At 42.6% G+C, this 26,746-nt stretch overlaps 1 protein-coding gene across 2 annotated transcripts in view; it reads right to left on the bottom strand.

Annotated features, from left to right (window-relative positions):
- Positions 1 to 16,398, bottom strand: part of LOC126183874 (uncharacterized) — a 547,907-nt gene extending 531,509 nt beyond the window's left edge. For both annotated transcript variants that reach the window (XM_049926169.1, XM_049926170.1), the window contains exon 1: positions 16,028 to 16,398. In XM_049926169.1, the coding sequence (XP_049782126.1) occupies positions 16,028 to 16,158 (131 nt within the window). In that variant the 5' untranslated portion in view covers positions 16,159 to 16,398. The remainder of the gene's footprint in view (positions 1 to 16,027) is intronic.
- Positions 16,399 to 26,746: the final 10,348 nt, after the last annotated feature.

Below are 26,746 nucleotides of genomic sequence, written 5' to 3'. Positions count from 1 at the left end.
CACCAGCGAGGCCCACCCGTCGGATTTAGGCTCTCACATCTGCCCGGAGACCGACTCCCATCGCATGTGCGGTAAATCGGCGTACTTTCTTCGATTATCAACGTACCACGTCTGCGGTGCGTGCTCGACCAGACGCCACAGGCGACCAATTTCAGTAGCTGTTCTCACCCGAACGATGTTCTCACTCAAATTCAGAGCTCTAAATAGCACGAAAGACTCTTGCAGGTAGTTTGCCAGTAAATTCAGCTCATCAGCAAAATCCAGGCAAGGGAGCCTTAGATTGATTTGAGCCCCATCCTTAATCCGGCGTTAGATGACAGATCTGGTTCATTCCCTAATTTTTTCAGTACACAGCTAATCAATATACACGCAATGCCATCTCCTTGCCTCACCCTTATGTTGATAATGAAACTGAATATTTCTCCAAACTTAAGTTTATATTTGGTATCATACAGGGCGGCCTGCACGACCTATTCAGACATAAGGGGATCGCGCCTACTCGTCCTCACCCATTTCGTCCAGATTTATGGTGTTTGCAGGGCTCGGGCAGAAATTTAAGTGAGATAAGCAGGAGCTCCTGATGCCCAAATGTTTAGAAAAAATAGCATTTTTGCTCCGGGTTGTGCAAGACACGAGCCATTTATGTTACCGCAGTTTCCAGTCAGAGCAAAGTGTACAGACAATCCTAGAGTCGTGAGGTCCAGTCCCTACCCACAATTAGTTTCAATTTTTACGTTATTTATAATGCAAATAAACCGGAATAATACTCGTCAAATTGCATTAATATTTACGGAAAAGACGTGAGAAGGCAAAAGAAAATATGGGATTGGAAATTTCCAGAACCTGAGTGTAAGGCGTACACGAGAACTTCGTGCATACAGTTAGATACATTTATTACTTCACAATTTATGATTTACATGTCCTGGCGTGATATTGTGGAAGCAGGGGAAGCAGCAATTTTCTCAGCATTTTGCACACGTTATAACAACAGCATTTTTACAGCTATGTGGCTGTTTTGAAGTTTCTACAGAGAAACAGTACTCTCACTGTATTCTCTCAGTATTCTCGAAATAATTCATCTTACTCTGTCGATAGCTAGCAAGGTACAGATCTCCGCATTCGTTGTCCCAGATGGCCGACTGCACCAGGAACCTATTGTTCGCGTCCAGGTCGCGGCGGGTGCCAGCCGTCAGAGTGGAACGGAGTAAGAAGTACGGAGTACCAAGCTCTGAGCGCATCAATTACAACCCCTCCTCGGGATGTCCTCTTGGACGCTGTAGGTACGTATCTCTCGGAAATGTATTTGCTATCCCAAATTGTCAGTTGCCTTTTCAATCCTTTATGAAAGTATTAATAAATAAAATATACTGATCATTATTTCGGTTTATTTGCAATGTAAGTAATGTAAAGATGTAAAATTTTTCGCATCGGGATTCGACACCACGACCCTCTGATTACCATAAATTCTCTTTCCGCTGCTTCAACAGCTGCCTGGAAATTACGCACACACACCAAGACAGAAGAACAACGCACCACGAAGCAATTTTCCGAAAGGGACGGAAATCGGTAGTAGATATGATGTACAGACAAACAAATATTTACAGTTTCAGAAAAACTGGATGGTTTATTCGAGAGAAAGATCTTCACAAACTGACTATGTCAATAACGCGGTGGTCCCCCTCTGGCCCCTATGCAAGTAGTTATTCGGCTTGGCATTAATAGTTGTCTGTTATACATCTGCATGTACATCGATACTCTGCAAATCACATTTGAGTGCCTCGCAGAGGGGTCGTGAAACCACCTTCACAATCTTCTATTATTCCAATCTCGTGTAGTGCGCGGAAAGAACGAACACATATCTTTCCGTATGAGCTCTGATTTCCCTTATTATGGTGATCGTTTCTCCCTATGTAGGTCGGCATCAACAATATATTTTCGCATTCGCAGGAGGAAGTTCGTGATTATAACTTGGCGAGAAGAATCCTCCGCAACGAAAAATGATTTTGTTTTAATGATGTCCATCCCAAATCCTGTATCACTCCAGTGACTCTCCCCTATTACGCGACATTACAAAACGGGCTGCCCTTCTTTTAACTTTCTGGATGTACTCCGTCAGTCCTATCTAGTAAGGATCCCACACCGCGCAGCAGTATTTTAAAAGAGGACGGACAAGCGTAGTGCAGGCAGTCTCCTTAGTAGGTCTGTTACATTTTCTAAGTGTCCTGCCAATAAAACGTAGTCTTTGGTTAGCCTTCCCCACGACATTTTCTGTGTCGTCTTTCCAATTTAAGTAGTTCGTAATTGTAATACCTAGGTATTAAGTTGAATTTACGGCTTTTAGCTTAGACTGATTTATCGGGTAACCGAAGTTTGAGTTCCTTTTAGCACTCATGTGGATGACCTCACACTTTTCGTTATTTTGGGTCAACTGCCAATTTTCGCACGATACAGATATCTTTTCTAAACCGTTCTGCAATTTGCTTTGACCTTCTGATGGCTATTAGTCAAACGACAGCGTCATTTTCGAACAACCTAAGACGCCTGTTCATATTGTCTCCCAAATCGTTTACATAGATAGGAAACAGCAAAGTGCCCATAAAACTACTTTTGGGAACGCCAGAAATCACTTCTGTTTTACTCGATTTTACGTCAATTACTGCGAACTGTGATCTGACAGGAAACCACGAATCCAGTCACACAGCTGAGACTATATTCCATAAGCACGAAATTTGAGTACAGGCCGCTTGTGTGGTACAGTGTCAAAAGCCATGAGGAAATCCACAAATACGGAATCAATTTGAAAACCCCTGTCAATTGCATTCAACATTTCTTGCGAGTAAAGAGCTAGTTGTGTTTCAAAAGAACGATGTTTTCTAAATCTCGTGTTTACTGTGTCAATAGCCCGCTTTCTTAGAGGTAATTCACAATTTTCGAACACAATATATGTTCCAAAATGCTGCCGCATATCGACATTAATGATACGGGCCTGTAATTAAGTGGAGTACTCTTACCTTTCTTGATTATTGGTGTGGCCTGTGCAACTTTCCAGTCTTTGGATACCGCTGTTTCGTCGAGCGAGCGGTTGTATATGATTGTCAAGTATGGAGCTATTGCATCAGCACACTCTGAAACGAACCTAACTGATATACAGTGCGGACCAGAAGATTTGCTTTTAATAAGTGATTTAAGTTGCTTCGCTACTCCGAAGATATTTACTTCTACGTTACTCATGTTGGCAGCTGTTCTTGATTCCAGTTCTAGAATATTTACTTCGTCTTCTCTTGTGGAGGCATTTCGGAAGGTTGTGTTTAGTAACTCTGCTTTGCCAGCTTTGTCTTTGTTAGTATCTCCATTGCTATCGCGCAGAGATGGTATTGATTGTGTCTTGCCGCTAGCATACTTCACATACGACCAGAATCTCTTTGGCTTTTCTGCCAGGTTTCGAGACAAAGTTTCGTTGTGGAAACTACTATAAGCATCTCGTATTGAAGTCCGAGCTAAATTTCAAGCTTCTGTAAAAGATCGGCAGTCTTGTGACTGCGTCTGTTTAAATTTGGCATTTTTTCGTTGTTTCTTTAACAGTGTTCTAACAAAAAAAAAATTGGCTCTGAGCACTATGGGACTTAACTCTACTGAGGTCATCAGTCCCCTAGAACTTAGAAACCTAACTAACCTAAGGACATCACACACACCCATGCCCGAGGCAGGATTCGAACCTGCGACCGTAGCGGTCACGCGGTTCCAAACTGAAGCGCTTAGAACCGCACGGCCACACCGGCCGGCAGTGTTCTAACATTCTCAGGGATATAGTGCTAAATTCTGCCCAACCGGTGCGTTAGTTCGCCAAAATTCCGAGATGGTTGGATGGCCCTGCTCATAATGCTCCAAACGTTCTAATCTGTCACCTGGGGAGAGATCCGGCGACCTTGCTGGCCAAGGCAGAGTTTAGCGATCACGGAGACAAGAAGTAGAAGCTCTGTGTGCAGGCGGGCTTTATCATATTTAATATGTAAGCCCACGACGGTTTGCCACGAAGGGCAATATACTGGAACGCAGAATATCGACGATACGCTGTGCTACAAGGATGCCGCGGATGACAAAGGGGTCTTTGTCTTGCTACGTAAAGCAATGCCACCCCACACCATCACTCGTGGCTGTCGGGTCGTATCGCGGGCGACAGTCAGGTTGGTTCAAATGGCTCTGAGCACTATGAGACAACTTGTGAGAGTCAGGTTGGTATCCCACCGCTTTCCAGGGCGTCCTTTAATCTCATTGACTGGAATAGAATTGTCTTCAGTGATGAGTCCCGCTTCGAACTGAGTACCGCTTCAAACTGGTCCGCGGTGACGACCGAAGACTTGTCAGACGCTTCAGGAGGAGCTGGGATACCAAGCTGACTCGCCCGCCATACGGCCCACAAACATTAGCCACGGTCTGGAGTACCATTTCTCTTCATAGCAAGGTAACTTCTGTTGCCATCAGCGGCTGCCTTTCAGCACAGCGGTTCGTCGACGATATTCTGCGCCTCGTTTTGTAGCCCTTCATGAGAAACCATCCTGAACTTAGGAGTCAAGCGAGCCTGTCTGCACACGGCTAGTGTTCATAATGCGTATCTTCGTTCTTTCCAAACCCTCCCTTGGATATCAAGGTCGCCGGATCCCTTCCGAATTGAAGTTTGGAGCATTACAGGCAGGACCCTCCAAACATCTCTGGATTTTGACGGTGTAACGTGACAATTTGACCGAATTTGGCACAATAGCCCTCGGGAGGACATCCAGCAACTCTACCTATCAATACCAAGCCAAATAACCGCTTGCCAAAGGGCCAGAGGTGAAGCAGGGCATTACTGATTAGCTCAATTTGTAAAGCTCTTTCTCTTTAATGAATCACCAGTTCTGAAATTGCAATTATTTCTTTGTACACGGACATCTCATCTACCGATATCCGTCAGATTCGAATAATCCCTTCGTAGTGTGTCTCTTGCATTTGAGTGTACCCATAAATTTAGGCGAAATCTGATAAGTAGGTGATGTCCCCTTATTGTCCTGAGTCTTAAGCCTTTTGTAAGACCAAATGTCTGGCTCGTTGCTTCTTGTATTTGAAGATGGTCTTGAGGATTTTTATTTGCTCAGTACAGGATCCCGACGCTCTGAAACTTGCTTAATATCTCTTAACTCCTTGGCTAGCTGTGTCGTTCGAGGATCTTGGGAAAGTTTTCTATGTGCCTTCTAGGAGCGATATTCCTCTGTAGTTACAGTTGTCTGTTTTGCTTAGTGGGTAACGGCTGAGGTTCAGACGTCTGAGTTTCTCGTTAGTCCTTATGCTCACGATTATTGTATGTACTTGTATATGCTTGTGTGTCTCCAAGGAATTTCTGTCACCATCCCTTTTATTTTTAATTACTAATCCCATGAAGAAGGGAGTATTCAGAATAAGTTAAGATGTGGTGAACAGTTTCCTATTTTAAATACTGTTTTTAATATTTATTAATTGTATTGTTTGTCATCTTCAGAAACGAAGTATTTTATTATAAAATTATGATCGCAGAATAGGTTAATTATGATACAAGTGCAAGTAAAATATGCGTCTAACGTGAATCGCACCAGTAAACTCTCGTTCATAAGAAGTCAGCTCTGCTAAAAAGTCTCAATTTTTTGTACTTAACATCGCTTAGAAATCTTGAAAGGCTATTTCTTAGAGTTTTTAATTTTTTTAGCAGTACATCGTACAGGTTTACGTAGTTTATGTCCGGGCGGCACTGAGCTTCAAATATTCCGGAGGGCACGTCTGAAGTCATGCTGTAAAATGAGAAGTTCAATAATATTACAGTATGTGGAAAAACACCGCCTTCCTTTGAGGTTCATAATTTGTGCTGTGCACTATACAGATCATGAGCAATTTATTTGACAAACTATAGTTGTCTTACCTGTTTTACTAGATTCTGAAAATAATAATCAACAAGTTGCTCCAAATTTCAAGCTGATTGTGATTCAATTACCCATAATTCCAGAATTGCTCTCTCCAACATTTTGAAATCCTCTTGAAGAGATCTGAAATTTAGACTCATGCGTCTTTCTCAACTTAAAATTATGATTCTGGGCTGCAGAAATAAATAATAAATCACCAAAATAAAAGCAGTATGGTTTATTGTGAAGAAATTTTTAAAAATTAGGTATCAGTACAGCGTCGAGTAAGGTCATCTCTATCTGTTGAGGACATTAGAAGAAATTTAAGTGTATCTAATACTACTATACATGATCTTTGAACAGTAGCCAGTTGCCAACATCATCCTCACCATCCATTAAAACTGTAAGTTAACCAAAGAAGTAACTAAAATACGTTAATTTAGAAAGACGACATACTACAAAATTCAGGATTTCTGTCATACGTTCACTTCGTAAAGCTTCTTACACCTAAGAGATGTAGAGCATAATACTACTGCCTCCACGTTTTTCTGGACTCTATAACTAACCCACAAAGGGATGCTGACGCACCTTCTTCTTCACCCCGAAGACTGGTTTGAGCAGCTCTCCATGTTAATCTATCCTGCGCAAGCTCCTTTATCTGCAACCTACTAACATTGCTACTACAGCCGAGCTACATAGAGGCTGTCCAAAGTAAACTGACGCAAAAAATATGGAATGATCCTCGTTAATGAACATCACATAAGATTTGTGACTGGCCTTCGTTGACGACAATGATGCGCTGTTCTCAAACTGTACGTAGCAATTTTGCATGAGGGATACCAGGAACAGCGCGTTCAATGTTCTGCTGTAGCTCTTCCAGTATGTGTGTATACCAGGCCCTATAATGTCTCACAGGCAACAATCCCATGCAGAGAGATTGCACTAGTTATGCTGATCGTCCGCTCCTCATCGGACACCTCGCGCACACTGTACAGCGCTGTTAGGGCGGCGTATACTTGCTGGAATATCCATACACTTTCTGAATATAGCGGATAGCATTAGCAGTTTGACGAAAGAATTGCGTTACGATGCGGACACAGGGCATTGTACACATAACACCGAGATGATTATGATGCTAATGTGTTTCAAAGGACTAAACTACTGGGTCATCAAACCCTACATTTCGTGAGAAACACGTAAAAGGGTAAAAAGCGATAAAGTGTGGACTTGGCTGCTCGAGCTGAACAATCAAGTCAAAAGACTTTGAAAAAAAGACGTGACAGACGTAACACTATAGGTACAAGAAAATAGAAATAACCCACACAGCATCTTGCTCGAGAGGGTCTAGTGGCACAACTAGATTGAGGGGGGGGGGGGGGGGGGAAGTAACCTTGCTGTGTCACATGAGGGAGTACCCGCCGCAGCGGAAGGCTAAGGCTCTCTCTCTCTCTCTCTCTCTCTCTCTCTCTCTCTCTCTCTCCCCCCCCCCCCCCCCAACATAGTATCTGTCTCACCATCCGCAAGCATCTGAGGTACTGAGGTAGGCAAGCTGGGAGCGTGTTGCAAATCGCACTGGACAAGAACGTGTGCTACCCTCAAGACTACCGCGGTTCCACTGAATGGAACCCTTGGGAAGTCTCGTGTGGCTGATCTACTATAGCCGAGCTACGACAATTAAGCTTCATAGAGGCTGTCCCAAGTAAACTGACCCGAAAAATATGGAATGATCCTCGTGAATTAACATCACATAAGATTTCTGTGGCATATTTCCGAGAGGCTTGGAAAGCTGTATGCCACACCTTAGTAGGCCCTTTAATCGCTCTGAACTTGTTATGGGTCGTAGTAACCAACCATTCCAATTCCTAGAGCCTCAAAATATTGCGTCGAAGTTGTAATCGTAAGTCGGCGCACAGTATTCCGACGTCTAATCTCCTGTAGCAGCATCTTTAGCTAGACGGTCGGCGAGTTCATTTCCTGGAATGGCTGTGTGGCTCGGAAGAAGACAGCAAGATTGGGTTTAACGTCCCGTCGGCCTCGAGGTCATTGGAGACTGAGCACGAGCTCTGATTGCGTAAAAGATGGGGAAGGAAATCGACCCTGCCCATTCAAATGAACCATCACGGATTTTGCCTCCAGCGATTTCGGGAATCACGGAAAACCTTAATGTGGAAGGGCGGACGTGGGTTTGAACCGCCGTCCTCCCGACTGCGAGAGTCCAGTGTGCTAACCACTGCGCCATTTCGCTCGGTGTCCAGAAGAAGCTAACTGTTTTTCCAGAGGTTTAGAGGTCAATCGGTAGGTCCTGGACGTTTGTGACCTAAAGATTTTTTGGACAGCACAGGGATAACTTAACACCGATCCTAAGATTATGCAAAGGCTTTTCGAAGTACTGATGGAGTGTTTCTGACGCATAATAGCTGAAGAAATAAAAATGTGACGAACCTAAAGTCCTGATTCGACTCCACTTAAGCCACTGACAACACGTGGAAGTCCGTCTGGACGCCTTAACCTCTGCATAAGAATTAGTTTGCAGGGCTACCTCTTTGGTGCTTTGACACGACGGTATGTTAATTCCCACTATCGCGCATAAACAACACTGAAATTTCGTCGGAATTTGTTGCAGGCTTTGCTTCAATCGAGCCATGTTTTCTGGAGTTCGAAGTCTCTTCTGATAATTACGCTTCTCATTCGCTACAGAGGTCGTTTCGTGTCATTCTGCCACAGTTTCTCGCTGCAAATTTTGGAGGTTTGTACCAAAACAATTGCAGTCAAAATGTTGTGCAAACAGATCCGCACATGTTTTCCAAGAATTGTGCTTTCCGTAACATACAACGGACACGCGCCATTTTGTCGTTATTCGCCTGTTCCTCTCACACACGTAAAGACACACTGGAAAGAGCATGCGGGATATGAACACGCAGAACCATGAGGCAATCTGTATCACTGTTTCTGTGATGGGCAGTTATGCTCATTAACGATATTCACCGGGCCACTTATATTTTCCATTGCCTGAGAAAGGGCCCTTCGTGTTACTTCAATGGAGTATGTAAATCAACGTCAACAGGTAGAAGAGAGGTTCGCTGTTTAAGGAACCATTACACTTACTAACATTTACAAAACCATAGGAAGGATAAGTGAGAACGTTCCGACCAAGTGACTTCTCCGAAACACTGGTCCCAGCTGCTTAAAGTACGGAATTACTATGCGAGAATATGGAAGATCTCACTCTGGGGCAGGTATTCTCGAACTCTTCGGACCTAAAAGCACTTTATTGAATGATTTTTATTGAACTTTGGATCACAGTTCGTGTATTTTAATTAACGGTTTCAGGCGGTATGGAATCACTAAAAACATTTTAGGAAATCTCAGGACAGCAGGCACTATTTATATAATACACGTAACACAAAGACGTTTCAGAACTTTAATTTTAAGACAAAAATTATTGCTTATATTATGATGGAATGTAATTAATAATTTAATATACTTATTATTTTACTCATGGCTGTAATTTTCAGCAACTGTATTTTTTCAGGATAAATTGCAGTCATCAGTTGTAAATAAATTTTATTATCTTCACCAATTTCGAGAAATTAATTTGTCATCTTCTGAAGCTTAGATTAGCAGACAGTCAGTATCTTCTTCATATAAGGACAATGTCATGGTACGTTCAGAAATTTACATATTATATGTTATTTTCAACACTGTTTGCCAATTTACAGTGTTTAAAATAATCTGATGCAATGTACATTTGTGAACATACCGTGGCATTGTCCTATGAACAAGATATTGACTGATTACCAAACAAAGCTTCTGCAGATGACTAATTTGTCGAAACCAGTAAAGACAAAATTTATTTACAACTGATGACAAATTTATCCTGATAAGACTTACTATACGCGAGAGTAAGCTCAGTATAAAAATTACGTAAAAGAAATATAATTCTCGGTGGGATTTTTCGCAGAGAATTATACCGAAAACTTTACATGGGGGAGGGAGGTAGGAGAGACTGATCTTGACAGCACAATATCAGGGAATGGAATGCAAGTGAAACGGCCCACCTGCCTATGCTATGCCATTCCACCTGATGTGTTCCTAAGACATCATTTACAAAAATATCGTTGCCAACAACATCGTCAAATCAGCTCTAATGCTGTGATTTTTATATGAACAACTTACGTTCCTCACTCCACAACCGTCTGTATTATCTACGAAGGTAAAGGAACTTCGTGGACGACAGATTCTAACCCATGCGATACTTTTTCTTGTTTACCTTGGTAGGTGGTAGCGAAACTTTTCCGCTTAGCTGACTTTTCTTGGTGTTCGATTATAATCAGGTGAATATTTGACAACCGTAGGATTTTCTATTTTCTTGCCAACGCTGAATGTGACTGTTGCCAAGAAGTGTCGTGATTCGGTTCACATGTTTACTGTTTGGCCCCACATCGAGTTGGCTCTGCTTGTTTCAAGGTCTGAGGAAGGCAATCGTGTACCATCTTCAACAGGGCTACATTAAAATTCTGTCGTCCTCACACACTTTTGACTTACACTACATTATTCGCCAGAACTGTACACAGATGCAGAGGCACGTGTCTTCCAAATGCACTGAAAACTCAGGGCTATAAATACTGTAAGTACAAAAAGTTTGCAAAAACTTGCTGAAAAATATACGTAAATAAGGCGAAGCCATCTGATTAACAGTTCTTAGATAGCATCAATTATATATTTTCAATGAAAAAAAATACTACCGAACTGTCTACATCTACACAGCGTATCACTGGTAATTCCATTTCTCTTTATGAACTTGTTACTTCATTGCAGGATGTTTGAATGTACCTATTGCCTGTACGCTTGTCTGTGCATATTAAGAGGTGTTTACCTCACTTACGCGTGTAGAAATTCGGGAAAGAAGGATGAAATGAATTTAATTATGACAGACGGTGAAACTATGATTTCTTTTACTATCTTCCACTATACCTTACAAAAATCTCAATCGCAGTCTCGTTCTGGCAAACTCGTCACAAATTGTGAAACTTCTGGAAACATTCATTTCCACTGCACCTCCCTCCCTCTGTTTTTGTGGTTACACAGAGGTATCTGGCGTACTGAGAAAGTATTGATTACCACTGACGATGTAATTATACAATACGAGTATCTCCCATTTGCCAGATTAGGATTCGGTGCCAGTCATTGTTAAAAGTGCAATCTCTCTCTCTCTCAGTACTGTGGAAGCATTTTCTCAGGACATGATCTCTAAAAAGCACTGCTTTTTCACGAACGGTAAAAACAGAATGGTCTATTGAGATATTCACTGGTACAATGTTAAGTTCTTAAGCTTTAACACTTTGAGAAGACCATTTGTTTTAACACAGAGTCTGGTCACAGCGTTGTATCTCCAGACCAAGTGTAAAAGCCACATCCCTAGCTATCGTGGAACAGTGTTCTGAAAATAGGTACTGAGAATTAAGTTCTGTACTATGGAGTGTTGATTTCACTGATTTATTTTAATACGAGAAATTTAATCTGTCATTTCTCATTACACTTTTAACATAGGCGCATTTAATGGAGGATACTTGCTAGAGTGCATAATATTTACAGTACGTAGGCGCGACATGAGCAAGACACGTTAAATATAAATTCGATTTAGCGCTTCGAGTTTTTGTTTTAGTTACTGGCTATGCTGTCGTATATCGTTCTCTCTCCTGTAAAAGTCGACAAAGATGAAATGGAAATATCTGACTGCCTTAAGTGCTTTTTTATTAGTGTTTCACTAACAATCACTTCCTCATCTCAGAAATCTTTACCTGTTTCGCAAAATATTTTCAGAGCACAGTACATGAAAAAACACAGTAAAACAGGCGTACATGCAGAAGCCATGCAAAATCTGTTTTAACTATTGAGTATATACTTAATTTCAATTTTGTTTTCGGAAGAATGTGGAACAAGTCAATAAGTATCACATTAAAAAAAACATTGGAATATAATACTCAGTGCCCTGATTGGACTGTCATAATAGGTGATAACATTACAGTACACTGGAACTGCTGCTATTTACAGAATTAATACACTGTCAGAATGAAACAGTTACGCACTTTTATTAAAATTATCACACACAAAATACGTTATCTTGACTTGACTAAGTGCTGTCAAAACTGAAATCTAACAGACACTTTTACTTAAGCTGGTCTCTCAGTCCCAGTAATGATATTCGTCTCTAGAGCAGGAGGAGTTGCCTATCAAAAAGTCAAACTGTTTAAACTGTCCTTTATCTGAAACGAAGTTTTTAATGGTTGCCGGAAATTTATTGAGTGTGTTCCTGAATAATGGACCCATTTTTGGACCAAGGTAATAGTTCTTTACGTAGGTTTGTTCTTATTCTTAGTACTGATACTATGCATTGAGCTACTAGTTGGAAGTAAGAGGTTTATTACTTGCAACAAATTTCGTTAAGGATAAATGTACTGAGAAGCAATTGTTAGAATACGAAGTTCCTTGAACAGGTTTTCTCGTAGCACGTACAATTCAGAAGCGGCAGCTGTTTCAGTACTACAACTCTAGTAAACCACTTTTTTTTTTTACATACTGGGTGCAGTAAATTTAATATCAAAGACAACGTATTCCAACAAAGAAATGGGTAGTAAACCTTATTTGAATTAAGATTATTTTAACGAAAAGCTAGTGATTACGAAAATCAAACATTTAAGTGAAATGACGTAGAGACCGTACTGATTCTCTGTCGACAATCTGACCTTTCCGTGATAAATGCTGCCACTATTGCAGATATGAATCTCTTCAATTAGCACTACTAACAGGAAAAACCACAATAATATTTGAGAGAGACCAGACAAAGAAGCGTACGTCACGTCTTGGAGCCAGTGGATCATTCGTATTTTGAGAAAACTGCGCTTATACTGCTGACGGAGACCGAATGACCGCATCAGTATTTTCGTTTACAGTCGGCTCTAATCTGAAGCGGCGCCCAAGTCAACCGTTTTTCTGGCAACATCCGACTCAAAGGCGATACTGCCACTGAACTAATGAACGCACTGCCACGAAGTTTGTCGGAACCTGTGTGTTTTATTTATAATAAGCGGAAGGTGGAATGGTGCACTGTTTGTGCCGTAGATGAACACTGCAGATGATTGTGGAGAAGTGAAACACAAAAACGAAAATATCTATTATATGTTTATAAAACAGTGTGTTCCCTCAAGAGCTCTCAAGTGCAATGGTCTTCGAAGATGTGAGATAAATTTTGAATCTTTGGATTAGTGAGCTTAGTGCAAGTATGTTCACGTATGGTTGCGGAAGCCTTTAATTCAACTAGTTAATTTGTGGCTTTTTAAAATGCGTCTGCTGAGAGTAACAGGATTAGAAAAATAGTTTAACAAACGCCTACGAACTCAAAAATAAAGCAATATCAAGTCGATGTTTGCTACATTCTTAAAAAAGTTCGGCTACGCGTTAGAAATATTTGTTCGTAACAAACTTGCTGACTGCGAATGTATGTTCATCCAGATAGTAATATTTGGTTCTTTAAACAACATACTACGTCTGTATACCACATGAGCCTATTTAAACCAAAATATCTAGATGTTTAAGCCTTTTAAATGATGCTGGAAATTACTGAAATATATATTACAAGTGATTAAAATCTTCGATCAAAGACAGCTTCCTCTTTCTAAAGCACACTAACAGTCTTTCAATTACAATTTATAAATGCGTGAAGATGAGTTTAAAACTCGACGTTTCTAGCTGCAATGCGGGCAGAGAAATCTACAACCCATATACAAAAACGTTTTCATAGAGCTCACAGAAACCTTTACTATCTTTCCCTGCAGCAGGAACTTTCACTTCACCGATTCACCACGATTACCGGACTAGCTGTTTTTCCCGAGTTCATCTTCGGAAACATCCGCGATTTCCTGAATTATTATTTAAAACAAGTCGCCAACCTGACACTAATTCTGCCCCTACTCTCATAGGAAGACAGACCTTGACTGTGCCGCACATCGATTCTGTAGTCCTGACGTCCCTCAGATAGCGCAGCTCGCCTCATTTAGGTATATAGTGTTTCAGAGCCTCCGAATAAAATGTATGTGAAAGGGGGGCCGCGGAAGGTGGGAATGCGTATCGTGGTAAACACTTCGTCCCACGTGGCATTTTACAACTTTGTTAGTCCCTGTGTAAAGGTGTCAACATTACCGCAAACACAACGCCACTTCCAAAGAACGGAAGACGTGTGTTAGCGATTCGACTTTAATGTTTGCATCTTTTCTAGGCGCATTTGAAGTAAAACACCATAGCCTCGGATGATATGTACTAGACAACTGCATAGTATTTTGAAATGTAGACTATTACTTTTAACTTACTGAAAGGAAACTAAGTTAATTATACTGAACAGGCACACGGCAGCGGGAATTTAGGAGCCGCAGTAAATAATCTCCCACTGCTCGAAGGTATCATCTGCAATCAATACTAAACGTTTGGGATAAAAACTTTTCGACACGGAGCAGAAGCACGGACAAGGAATCAACACTCCTCAGAACAGTTCAGCATGTACCGCTACACTGCCTCTTGACTAAGCCCAAGTGTTGCTCAATAGGGATCGTGTCCCGTGAACTGGAAGGCGGTGATAGGTTTGCAGGTGGTACCATTTCTGAAATTGCTTGCAGATCTTTGTATCTTGAAGTGTCAAAATTACTGTGTGTTAACAGAGGGCACAATTTTTGTCGCGCAGCTACCGTAATACTCCCTTCCCTGCCTCCCCCATTATCCACACGGCATATCCCACACGAGAGCTTCTAAACACTGCCGTCAAGTCAGTACATATGCGAGCGTTTCCATACTACTGTACTGGAAAAGAACTCCTGTTGGCATAAAAAAAACAAGATATCAAAATACTTTAAAGACACTTCTGACCAGAACGGCAACGATTAACTCTCCCAGTATCGATAATTTGACGATTTGATTGGTCAAAAATATATGAAGAGAACACACTGATTAATCTTAATTAACTCTGACATGCAGTCTTGATACACGGCATTAAAAACCTTTACCACTCTGGAAGACTAATCAAAACATTTAAAAGATTCACTGGTCCTAGCCTAAGGAAACCCGGCAGCTGGGGAGCAAATTTGTATTATAATGGCTTCGTGATGGCTTACTAATGTGCGAATAGCAACTGCTTCAGTGCAACGTCTTTAGGCAATAACACTACTCCATATTCTAAGTGGCTTCACTATTTTTGAAATAGTTATTGTGATATGACCCTTTTTGTTTTCTGTATTGCCGTACAGTCGCTTGTGTTGTCCTCTGAGCAAAATTTCACGGCTCCATGAACGGATAAATAAAATAACTTATTCTTCAACAGGCTTTCAAATTTCAGACTCTACGACTATACAATTTGTACATGTTACGTAGCAGCTTCCCTCGCATTTTTCGTAGTTTGTGTACGACGTATGCGCGTAATTTGGATCAATACAATCGCAAGAGACTATCATAGAGCATACGATTTCTAAATTTACCTTCAAGTGTTAATTTATATGCTGGAAAGTGCGTTAAATATGGAAAAGTGCCTTTAAATACGGCACGAATGTACACATTATCCTCACTACAGGACAGTATTACCAATACCTTTGGCATTCGCATTCGCTGAGTTCGCCAACTCTCAACTAGATTACCACCTTTCAAGCGAACTTAGGTCTCGAGGAGTGCTATATAGGGGGATCCAATAACACACTAGCCAGTAAATACACTTCACATATTTATAAGAAAGATTTGTTTTGCAACAGCGTACCGAATCGATAATACAAACAATATGTATACACACACCTCAGTAAGTACTTTGTTTACAATTTCATACGCTTCCAGAGGCTACAGATCACAAATGAAGATCCGCTACGCTCTCATTTGGTCAAAGTTTCAAAATGGTATATTGCTGTAAGAGCTAACCTGTAATTATACTAAACCCGGTGGGAGACGTTCCCGATAGCACCTCGTATTTTCTACAACGAGAAACGCCTGCTTGGTGGGACGCCACCGATTACCCAGTCAGCTGCCCAGTAACGCAGCGACCACCATCTAATTGGGCATAGTAACTGGCGTCGGGGACAAGAAAGCCTTACCTGGCTATTCGGGCGGTCCGTCGGGTGACGCTGCGGTTCGGTTGCCATGACAACCCAGTGGCAGCCAAGGCCGGGGCGGTCCGCCGGCCGCACAAGTCCCGCAGCCTGCTCGGTGACGTCACGACCTCCATGCCACTGTTTACACCTGCACTGCCACATTCACAGTGTGTGGTTCTACATGGGGCAGCATCCCCTCGAAACGGAAAGGTACGGGTTGCAGACTGTGGGTGTGGAGTGCCCGTGTGGACAGGCAGCAAGTCTCCTCAGCTTTTCATTCCGCCATTCTCAATTCGCGATCAGAGGATTTCTAAACGGAAACGCAGTATGGAAGCCGCGTAACAGCCATTGTTGACGTTCCCCGACCGTGGCGCGGCGCGTACTGAGCTGCGCGCCGGCGGCTGCCCAAGGCAGACCGGCGATTTTTAGACCAACCTCCGCGCATGACGTCATGGCGAGGAGTGGGGAGAGGAGCGAAGGAGGGGGGCCCGCCGCTTCCACGGCCCAGCGGTACTCACCCTGCTGTCACTCGTAAGGCGCGCCGAGTACAGCTGCTGCCACGTCGTAGGCGTGGAAAAGAATCGTAAACCATTTAATGACTTACTTTTCCCCACCGCGACTGTCTGCCGCTAGTGAGCAACGTCCGAAAAATCGGCTCCGACATTGTGAGGATCGCTTAATAACGCTCGAGTTAGAGGACTTAATTTCGATTTCTGGCCCGGCCATATAATTCCGTTGCTGCACCAACCGTCGTTAAGAATTAGGTACAGAGTGGTACTTGCTGATTGTTTAGTCTGCACACGGCAGTACTGGACTGTTGAAAGATCCTCACTAGCAAACTGAAACGAACTGTTACACGATAAGTTTTCCTTTCTTCATATCACTACTCATAACAAAAACAATAGTTATTTCGTGTGGCTCACTGGCCTGGCACGACTATACATCTATTAACTGGACGTCACTTCAACGACTTGTGCGTCACATAGTAATCGTACAGCGGAAAGGAGTTCAAAGTTTAAAGTGGACCCTGAACCGTTTGTCATTCCTGATAAAGCTTCACATCGTTGAGACGTGAAAGCTAGGTTAAAGGCAGACTGAAATATTTCTCGATTTCACCGGCATTCGGTCCCCCAACCTTTCGGTCTCCGTGCAGGGGCAGGCCCGACAAGACTAATAAAGTGAATAACCTTCTAACCTTTTATGGGTGGGATGGTGACGGTTCGTGGATAAGAAATAAAAATACGGTTAGCCTCTGCCACTGTAGTTTAATTTCCTATCTACAACTAGTTTCCATATTTAGGCGTCGAACCTGCCATTCGAAAAATAGTAACTATTCGACATTAACGTAAAATCCACTTAATAAGAGGCGCAATAAAAAAAAAACAGTCATGTGGATAATTTAAAGCTTCTGATGAGATCGTCTTCCGAAACTAGTTCTGAAGCGAACAAATTAAATTACAGTGGCAGAGTTCGTCATATTTTTATTTGTTTAACATTTGAAATGGCGTGAAAATGTTGAAAAATGGTTCATTTTGTAAAAGAAAATAGTTCTTTCGAGTTTTAGTAGAAGGAAGAAAGATTAGGGTTTAACGTCCCGTGGTCATTGGGGAAGGAACACAAGGTCAGGTTGGGGAAGAACATAGACCGAACCATTTCAAAGGAGCCATTCCAGGTTATGACGGGAAACCTCGATCTGCATGGCTGGCCGTGGATTTGAAATTCGCCCCTCGCAAAAACAAAACCACTGGGCCTCGTCTGTCGATAAATGTTAGTAGAATGTTGCAAAAATGCTACGTATTTATTAAAGTTTAGCTCCTGAATATATATAAGTGCGTGTGTTGTGAAAAACCACGCACACAAAATTTTAGTGTCTAGTGAGGATAAAAGGATACATTTTCACGTGCCGAAACCATGACAGGTGCACCGTTTCTCCATTAGGGGTCCATAAAGTGATGTTCAGAACTGTCACATGAAGAATATTCTTTAGAGATGAAACTTCCTGGCAGATTAAAACTGTGTGCCGGACCGAGACTCGAACTCGGAACCTATCTTTCGCGGGCAAGTGCTCTACCATCTGAGCTACCCAAGCACGACTCACGCCCTGTCTTCACAGCTTTACTTCCGCCAGAAAGTAGGAGAAGAAGGCTGCGCGTTCTCTGTAATAAAAAAGCTGAGTCAAGGAATCAACGATCAACTTGAATGGATGTCTTGTGACGTCTGCCCAGACCAAACGCAACAAACTATATCGATCAAAATGAAAAAAAGATAGGTGCAAAAAATAAGAAAAATGATAGTAGAGCACTTGCCCGCGACAGGCAAAGGTCCCGAGTTCGAGTCTCGGTCCGGCACACATTTTTAAACTGTCAGGAAGTTTCATATCAGCGCACACTCCGCTGCAGAGTGAAAATCTCATTGTGGATTCTTTAGAGATGTTGCTGACCTCTTTCTGTGGGAGGAGATAAAGATCCGCCGTTATCATTAGCATGCAGATGTCAGTCGTATATTTAGTTTATTACTCGTTCGCAATTTACAAAGGCAATCGTCACATAACGTATAAACTACAAGATTCTTATAGCTCTACTGAGTTACAATATTCCGTACACACGTTCTTATTATAATATACAACATTATAAATATTCTGGAGGAACTCTATGACTGAGTCGGAGAGTCTGTGTATGTCCTTAAGATTACCCTCACAGCCATGCGCTAGCACACAAGTCCATGATCCGTCGATTGGATTTCACCACACTTATATTCGAGAATATCTGATAGGCCCCATTTGTTCATCAGCTGTTTAAATCTACCAAAATTCGTTCTGACACGGTTCAAAATTCTCCACAGTTTCCTGGGGAGGTCTAATACGTCGACCTTTATGTGGGGGACGTCCACCAGATTTTGGTTCTTGCGTCCACTTAAGACCCCGAACTGTCTTCGAGTGAAGTCTCGCAGTTCTTCGCCGATTTTCCGTAAATGTTACCTTGATTTAAGTACGTTTGTAGGTACTAGGTCTTGGTATATAGGCGGCCCTGGGTTGTCGTCTAGGATTTTCTATACGCTCTTGTGGCCAACTGTGATCGCCTAATTTCAGGGAGCTCTGCATTTGTTAGGACGGCGAGGCAGGCACACGAGTGTTCCAGAGATCATCTACATTGTTTCCTTCAGTTGGACTTCCACTTTAGCTACATGCACACTTTTCATACAGACTGGCGAACAGTACTCAGTTACATTGTGGACAATGGCTAGTGTTCAAGTCCTCGTTGGGCTCTCTCCATAACCCCCTGTCGTTCCTGTCACTTTCGACAGGATGGCATTGGGGGGTTTTAGTTTCTGTTTTATATCTCCTAGCAAAGAAGGCAAAGGAGAAATGTGGAAGGAGTATATAGAGGGTCTATACAAGGGCGATGTTCTTGACGACAACATTATGGAAATGGAAGAGGATGTAGATGAAGATGAAATGGGAGATATGATACTGCGTGAAGAGTTTGACAGAGCACTGAAAGACATAAGTCGAAACAAGGCTCCGGAAGTAGACAACATTCCATTAGAGCTACTAATAGCCTTGGGAGAGCCAGCCCTGACACAACTCTACCATTTAGTGAGCAAGATGTATGAGGCAGGCGAAATACCATCAGACTTGAAGAAGAATATAATTATTCCAATCCCAAGGAAAGCAGGTGTTGACAGATGTGAAAATTGCCGAACTATCAGTTTAATAAGCCACGGCTGCAAAATATTAACACGAATTCTTTACAGACGAATGGAAAAACTGGTAGAGGCCGACCTCGGGGAAGATCAGTTTGGATTCCGTAGAAATGTTGGAACACGTGAGGCAATACTGACCCTACGACTTATCTTAGAGGATAGATAAGGAAAGGCAAGCCTACGTTTCTAGAATTTGTAGACTTAGAGAAAGCTTTTGACAATGTTGACTGGAATACTCTCTTTCAAATTCTGAAGGTGGCAGGGAGCGAAAGGCTGTTTACAATTTGTACAGAAACCAGATGGCAGTTATAAGAGTCGAGGGGCATGAAAGGGAAGCAGTGGTTGGGAAGGGAGTGAGACATGGCTGTAGCCTATCCCCGATGTTATTCAATCTGTATATTGAGCAAGCAGTGAAGGAAACAAAAGAAAAATTCGGAGCAGGAATTAAAATCCATGGAGAAGAAATAAAAACTTTGAGGTTCGCCGATGACCTTGTAATTCTGTCAGACACAGCAAAGGACCTGGAAGAGCAGCTGAACGGAATGGACAGTGTCTTGAAAGGAGGATACAAGATGAACATCAACAGAAGCAAAACGAGGATAATGGAATGTAGTCGAATTAAATCGGGTGATGCTGCCGGAATTAGAATAGGAAATGAGAGGCTTAAAGTAGTAAATGAGTTTTGCTATTCGGGGAGCAAAATAACTGATGATGGCCGAAGTAGAGAGGATATAAAATGTAGACTGTAAGCGGCAAGGAAAGCTTTTCTGAAGAAGAGAAATTTGTTAACATCGAGTATAGATTTAAGTGTCAGGATGCCGTTTCTGAAAGTAATTGTCTGGTGTGAAGCCATGTATGGAAGTGAAACGTGGACGATAAATAGTTTACACAAGAAGTGGATAGAAGCTTTCGAAATGTGGTGCTACAGAAGAATGCTGAAGATGAGTAGATCACATAACTAATGCGGAGGTATTGAATAGAATTGGGGAGGAGAAAAATTTGTGGCGCAACTTGACTAGAAGAAGGGATCGGTCGGTAGGACATATTCTGAGGTATCAAGGGATCACCAATTTAGTGCTGAAAAGCAGCGTGGAGGGTAAAAATCGTAGAGGGAGACCAAGAGATGAATACACTAAACAGATTCAGAAGGATGTAGGTTGCAGTAGGTATTGGGAGATGAAGAAGCTTGCACAGGATAGAGTACCATGGAGAGCTGTGTGAAGCCAGTCTCTGGACTGAGGACCACAGAAACATCTCCTAGATGTGTGTTATACGTTAAAGTGCGATCTACGACTGGGCAACGTAGGAGCCAACGTCTTGGTGCATCAATAACTTCTTTATCATCCACGTGCTGCTTCACCCAGAATGCATCCATCATTGCCCTTTGTGATCTTTACGGTCTTCTGTTTGGCGGCGATAAACCCAGCTGGCGCACATCTTTGAGTATCCCAACTGGTGGACGAGTGTGTGAGCACTGCCAACAGAGGCGTCCAGTTCAGCAGCGAGGTGTTCGATTGTGATTGTGTCACACAACTGATGATTTCTTCATTAGACATATAATGTAGGCTCCCAGTTTCGGCTCACAGAAGATCAGAGATTTCATTGGACATTCATGCAAATTCCCCTTCCTGGCTCACAACCTTGTCACTTGTCTTGCCACATGTACTGGATTTAGTTGTAATTAATTTAAGTAACCTTACACTTGAATTATCACATTTTAGACTCCTATGTAACTTAATTTTTGATTTGGCTACTATAGACACTTCTAGCTTTTATGACATATTAACATTGTTTCTGCTTTAGTAATCTACTGTCCCAAACAAAATCTTGTATAGAGGAATTGATCATGTATAACCTTCTGCTATCTGAATATTTTTGTATTTTCATTTGTGTTGGGGATAACTTTATCAATTGTGATTAATAGCCTGCAAGGTATAATTGTATTGCTATATGTTAATATTCATATTGTTTTATTATTCACGTGAAATTTGAAACCTTATTTACAATGTCATATAGAGGAATCTAGTTATGTTCAATCTACAGGCATATACATAGCCTCCACACTCAGGAATTGCATGTGTGAGAATCAGGTTTTAGGAGACACCATATTAAAAAGAAATTCACTATTTATACTCACTTTCTTTTATTCTAGGTATAATTATATTCTTTTTATTAATTACACTAACTTTGGTAGCCACTTATCTCTAACAATTGATGATTTGTATGTTATCTCGTACCTAAATTTAATTTTTAAGTTTTGAATAGTGGAATCCAATTATGTTTAAACATAGCTACCTAAATACTTCCTATATCTAAGATTGTTTATGCAAGAATTTATCAGTACCATTATACCTTAATATTCAATATGCTCTTATGTTTCATGTGAAATTCTAACATCTCTTATAATCTCACATAGAAAAATCTAGCTCAGTTCAAGCTGTGGGGCACATGTACAGCCTTGCACTCTAAAATTGCATCGGGGAGAACTCGGTTCTTGGTAGATACCATATAGTTTAGAATTCTTCTTCTTTGTTTTCTTTTGTGTATATATTTTTATATCTATTTTGTTTTACTTTATACTTAATTAATTATATTAGTTTTATTAATTATTTTGCATATAAACATCACTCACTGTATCAAAGAGTGTACCAACACACAGAGCAACAGCCAGGGCAGGAACATTAGAAAAAGGTCCGCCTCCACGTGGCAGGGACGGTAACGGAATGGGGCTTGTCAAGCTAACCTAACTTGCAAGCAGCCATTACGGCTAAGAGACCTAACGCTGCCTGGCTTGTCACTTGTTTTAAGTAGCACACGGCCCACCTTAGTAACCCAGGTGGTGGGCTACTCTGTAGTGTTTAAAAATGTAAAAAAATATACACTCCTGGAAATTGAAATAAAAACACCGTGAATTCATTGTCCCAGGAAGGGGAAACTTTATTGACACATTCCTGGGGTCAGATACATCACATGATCACACTGACAGAACCACAGGCACATAGACACAGGCAACAGAGCATGCACAATGTCGGCACTAGTACAGTGTATATCCACCTTTCGCAGCAATGCAGGCTGCTATTCTCCCATGGAGACGATCGTAGAGATGATGGATGTAGTCCTGTGGAACGGCTTGCCATGCCATTTCCACCTGGCGCCTCAGTTGGACCAGCGTTCGTGCTGGACGTGCAGACCGCGTGAGACGACGCTTCATCCAGTCCCAAACATGCTCAATGGGGGACAGATCCGGAGATCTTGCTGGTCAGGGTAGTTGACTTACACCTTCTAGAGCACATTGGGTGGCACGGGATACATGCGGACGTGCATTGTCCTGTTGGAACAGCAAGTTCCCTTGCCGGTCTAGGAATGGTAGAACGATGGGTTCGATGACGGTTTGGATGTACCGTGCACTATTCAGTGTCCCCTCGACGATCACCAGTGGTGTACGGCCAGTGTAGGAGATCGCTCCCCACACCATGATGCCGGGTGTTGGCCCTGTGTGCCTCGGTCGTATGCAGTCCTGATTGTGGCGCTCACCTGCACGGCGCCAAACACGCATACGACCATCATTGGCACCAAGGCAGAAGCGACTCTCATCGCTGAAGACGACACGTCTCCATTCGTCCCTCCATTCACGCCTGTCGCGACACCACTGGAGGCGGGCTGCACGATGTTGGGGCGTGAGCGGAAGACGGCCTTACGGTCTGCGGGACCGTAGCCCAGCTTCATGGAGACGGTTGCGAATGGTCCTCGCCGATACCCCAGGAGCACTATACGCCCTCGCTCAAAGTCCGTCAACTGCACATACGGTTCACGTCCACGCTGTCGCGGCATGCTACCAGTGTTAAAAGACTGCGATGGAGCTCCGTATGCCACGGCAAACTGGCTGACACTGACGGCGGCGGTGCACAAATGCTGCGCAGCTAGCGCCATTCGACGGCCAACACCGCGGTTCCTGGTGTGTCCGCTGTGCCGTGCGTGTGATCATTGCTTGTACAGCCCTCTCGCAGTGTCCGGAGCAAGTATGGTGGGTCTGACACACCGGTGTCAATGTGTTCTTTTTTCCATTTCCAGGAGTATATATATATATAATGTGATCTGTACACCACCTCGAATGCGGAGTCACAGCTGTGTGCGGTTGGCAGGCACGCGGGATATCGACAAATTTGCGAGACCTTGTTGCGATGAGGACATACGCCTCGTCCAACGAATCGCCGTGCTTTTGTTCACTTCCAGGTCTCCATAGACATTCTGCGAGCGCCTACGAATATCTGCGATGGTCTGATTTTCCACCAAAATAAACACAGTGACAGCTCTGCTCAGAACGCACCTCCGCTCTCCGCTACAGACGCCATTCTGGCGGCTACGTTCAGCGCCACCACCTATCGGGACTTCACAAATCTATAGGGGCTGAAGCGGGAGTATTCCACGATGTTCCATAACAAATTCCGCACATTTTAAACCGAAACTTGCCGAGTAAAAAATATGCCGCATTACTTATTGAACTCCCTTCGTAATTTCACTCCCAACACGTTAACGCCTCCCAGCCCGTACCTTGGAAAAAGGAACAGACAAGCAATTTTAACACTTTGCCGTCTGCAGGTCTCGTACAAATTTATTCGCTTGGCGCCGGCAGCACTAATTCGGATTAATTTTGTCGCCGGCCGCTTGTCACCTTTCCGTTGACGACAAGCTTCAAACGCATTGACTTTTGCGCGCTTTAATTTTTCCGGAAATCCTCTATTCTGCCATATCGTTTCACAAACTCGAATTTTCTTTTCAAGTAACTTCTCTGCAAGTTCGACACTATTATAATAATTATCCTTGTAGAGGTGATACCACTTTCGATAAGAAGGTGTCAATAGTTCCGTCACTGTTTTTGTTTAAGGTTGTCCAGCGCAGGAATATATCTTGAATGAGGAAATGTATCCCGTACTCGCATCACACAGCATCCGAATGAGTATGCCATATTTCATAATTTTCGACGGATTGTAAACTTTAAAATTTATCTTTCCACACCACAGAATCATTCCTTCATCAATTGAGATGTTTTGACTTAGATTAAACGTTTCTTTAAACTTTTTGGAAAAATAATGAGTAGCGAATTGCACTTTGAAAACACGGTCGGCTTATCCGGTTTATTGTTATTGTCGGAAAAATGTAAAAATGATAATATTTGTCTGAATCGGTTGCGGGACATCGTTTTGCGAAATATCGGTGTGTCTGTCAACGGATTCGTTGACCAGTAATCATCGACCTTGTTTCTTTTTTTACAGTTCCCATAAGGATAGCAAATCCAAACCATTTTCTATGTTCGGGTCCAGTAACGTCGACAAATTTGGCATTTTTTTATCCAGTTTCCTTCTGTTGCAATTTTGACTGTAATACTTGTTGGTATCGTTTCTAATATATTCAAATAGATCGTTCCCATTATATAATCCTACGATATCCACGACGCTCTGTGTATCTTTGGGAAATATGTATGAACCCGGAGATCCTCCAAATCCTCCAAATTTATTATTGGTCCTCAGTAAATTATAGTCTGTCTTCTTCGTCTGATTCATCCGAATCAGTTGGCAACCGTTCGCTGGATTCTTCTTGGACGTATTTCACTATCTTCCGACGATTCTGCTTCACTTTCATTTTCTTGATATACAATGTCTTCTTCCCAATCGGCCAAGTCGTCCGAAACGTCAGACAAAACGTCCAAGCAAAAACTTGTTGACGTGTGTAGCTTATTGTTACCTAAACAAAACACCAACAGAAGGGAAAATATACTAAAGTGCTGTCACCGGCCACTGTGCGGTACTATGCACACGACACCACTGTGGTGTCGCCGGACGGCAAAGTGTTAATACGAAGTCGTGTATTGATGTGAACGGTCGAAATTTTCAGCAACATCTCTAAATAAATATTCATCACACTGCAATCTGAACACCGTTTCCGAACGGCGGCGGAGGAGGTAAGTGTTTAATATCCCGTCGACAACGAGGTCATTAGAGACGGAGCACAAGCTGGGATGAGGGAAGGATGGAAAAGGAAAGCGGCCGCGCCATTTCGAAGGAACCGTCCACGCATTTGTCTTAAGCGATTCTGGGAAATCACGAAAAACCTAAATCAGGATGGCACAACGCGAGATTGATTCGGCGTCCTCCCGAATGCGAGTTCGGTGTGCAAACCACTGCGTTACCCCGATCGGTTTCTGAACATCACTAACGTTCGTAGACCTCTAGTGCGGTAGCGGTGCGCCTGTGACATTTTTGGTACATATAAGTGCTCCTTTTTATCTCCTCTGAACATTCGTAAATTTCACCTACATAGTTTTTACGTACAATCTGTATAAAAGACGAAACTTTCTACGTACATCTCGCGAAAAGAGCTCGAAGGTATAATTAGAGAGATTCGAACTCGCAGGGAAGGCTTACCGACAACTGTTCTTCCCACGCACTCTGCCACACACGATAAAGTGGCTCACGGAGTACGGATATACAAACTCGGATATATCCATAAAGTTAACAGCAGTCATTTGACTGGAAATTATGAGCTGAAGTACAACCGACAAAAATGCTTCCGAGAAAATGATTGCTCGTTTCTTCGGACACAAAAACGGTTCAAATGGCTCTGAGCACTATGGGACTCAACATCTTAGGTCATAAGTCCCCTAGAACTTAGAACTACTTAAACCTAACTAACCTAAGGACATCACACACACCCATGCCCGAGGCAGGATTCGAACCTGCGACCGTAGCAGTCCCGCGGTTCCAGACTGCAGCGCCACAACCGCTAGACCACCGCGGCCGGCTCTTCGGACACGTTGAACATTTTTTCACCTTAGAGGATCGAATGGCAGCCGCAGATCGTCGACGAAAGGAGAACAAACACTCGAAAACAGGAGAACAAACACTCTAAAACAGCACTTTCTGATCAAAAGTATTCGTACACCTATCAGCGAACACCAATAGGGCTGCCTGCGTCCACTGTGCGGCTTCAGCTCTGCAGGGGTCACTGTCTAAGTATCTGCGG

Source organism: Schistocerca cancellata, chromosome 4 (genome assembly GCF_023864275.1).
Source record: "Schistocerca cancellata isolate TAMUIC-IGC-003103 chromosome 4, iqSchCanc2.1, whole genome shotgun sequence".
NCBI classification, from domain to species: domain Eukaryota; kingdom Metazoa; phylum Arthropoda; class Insecta; order Orthoptera; family Acrididae; genus Schistocerca; species Schistocerca cancellata.
Note: the sequence above shows the minus strand (reverse complement) of the source record. Positions and strands in the feature narration are given on the sequence as shown.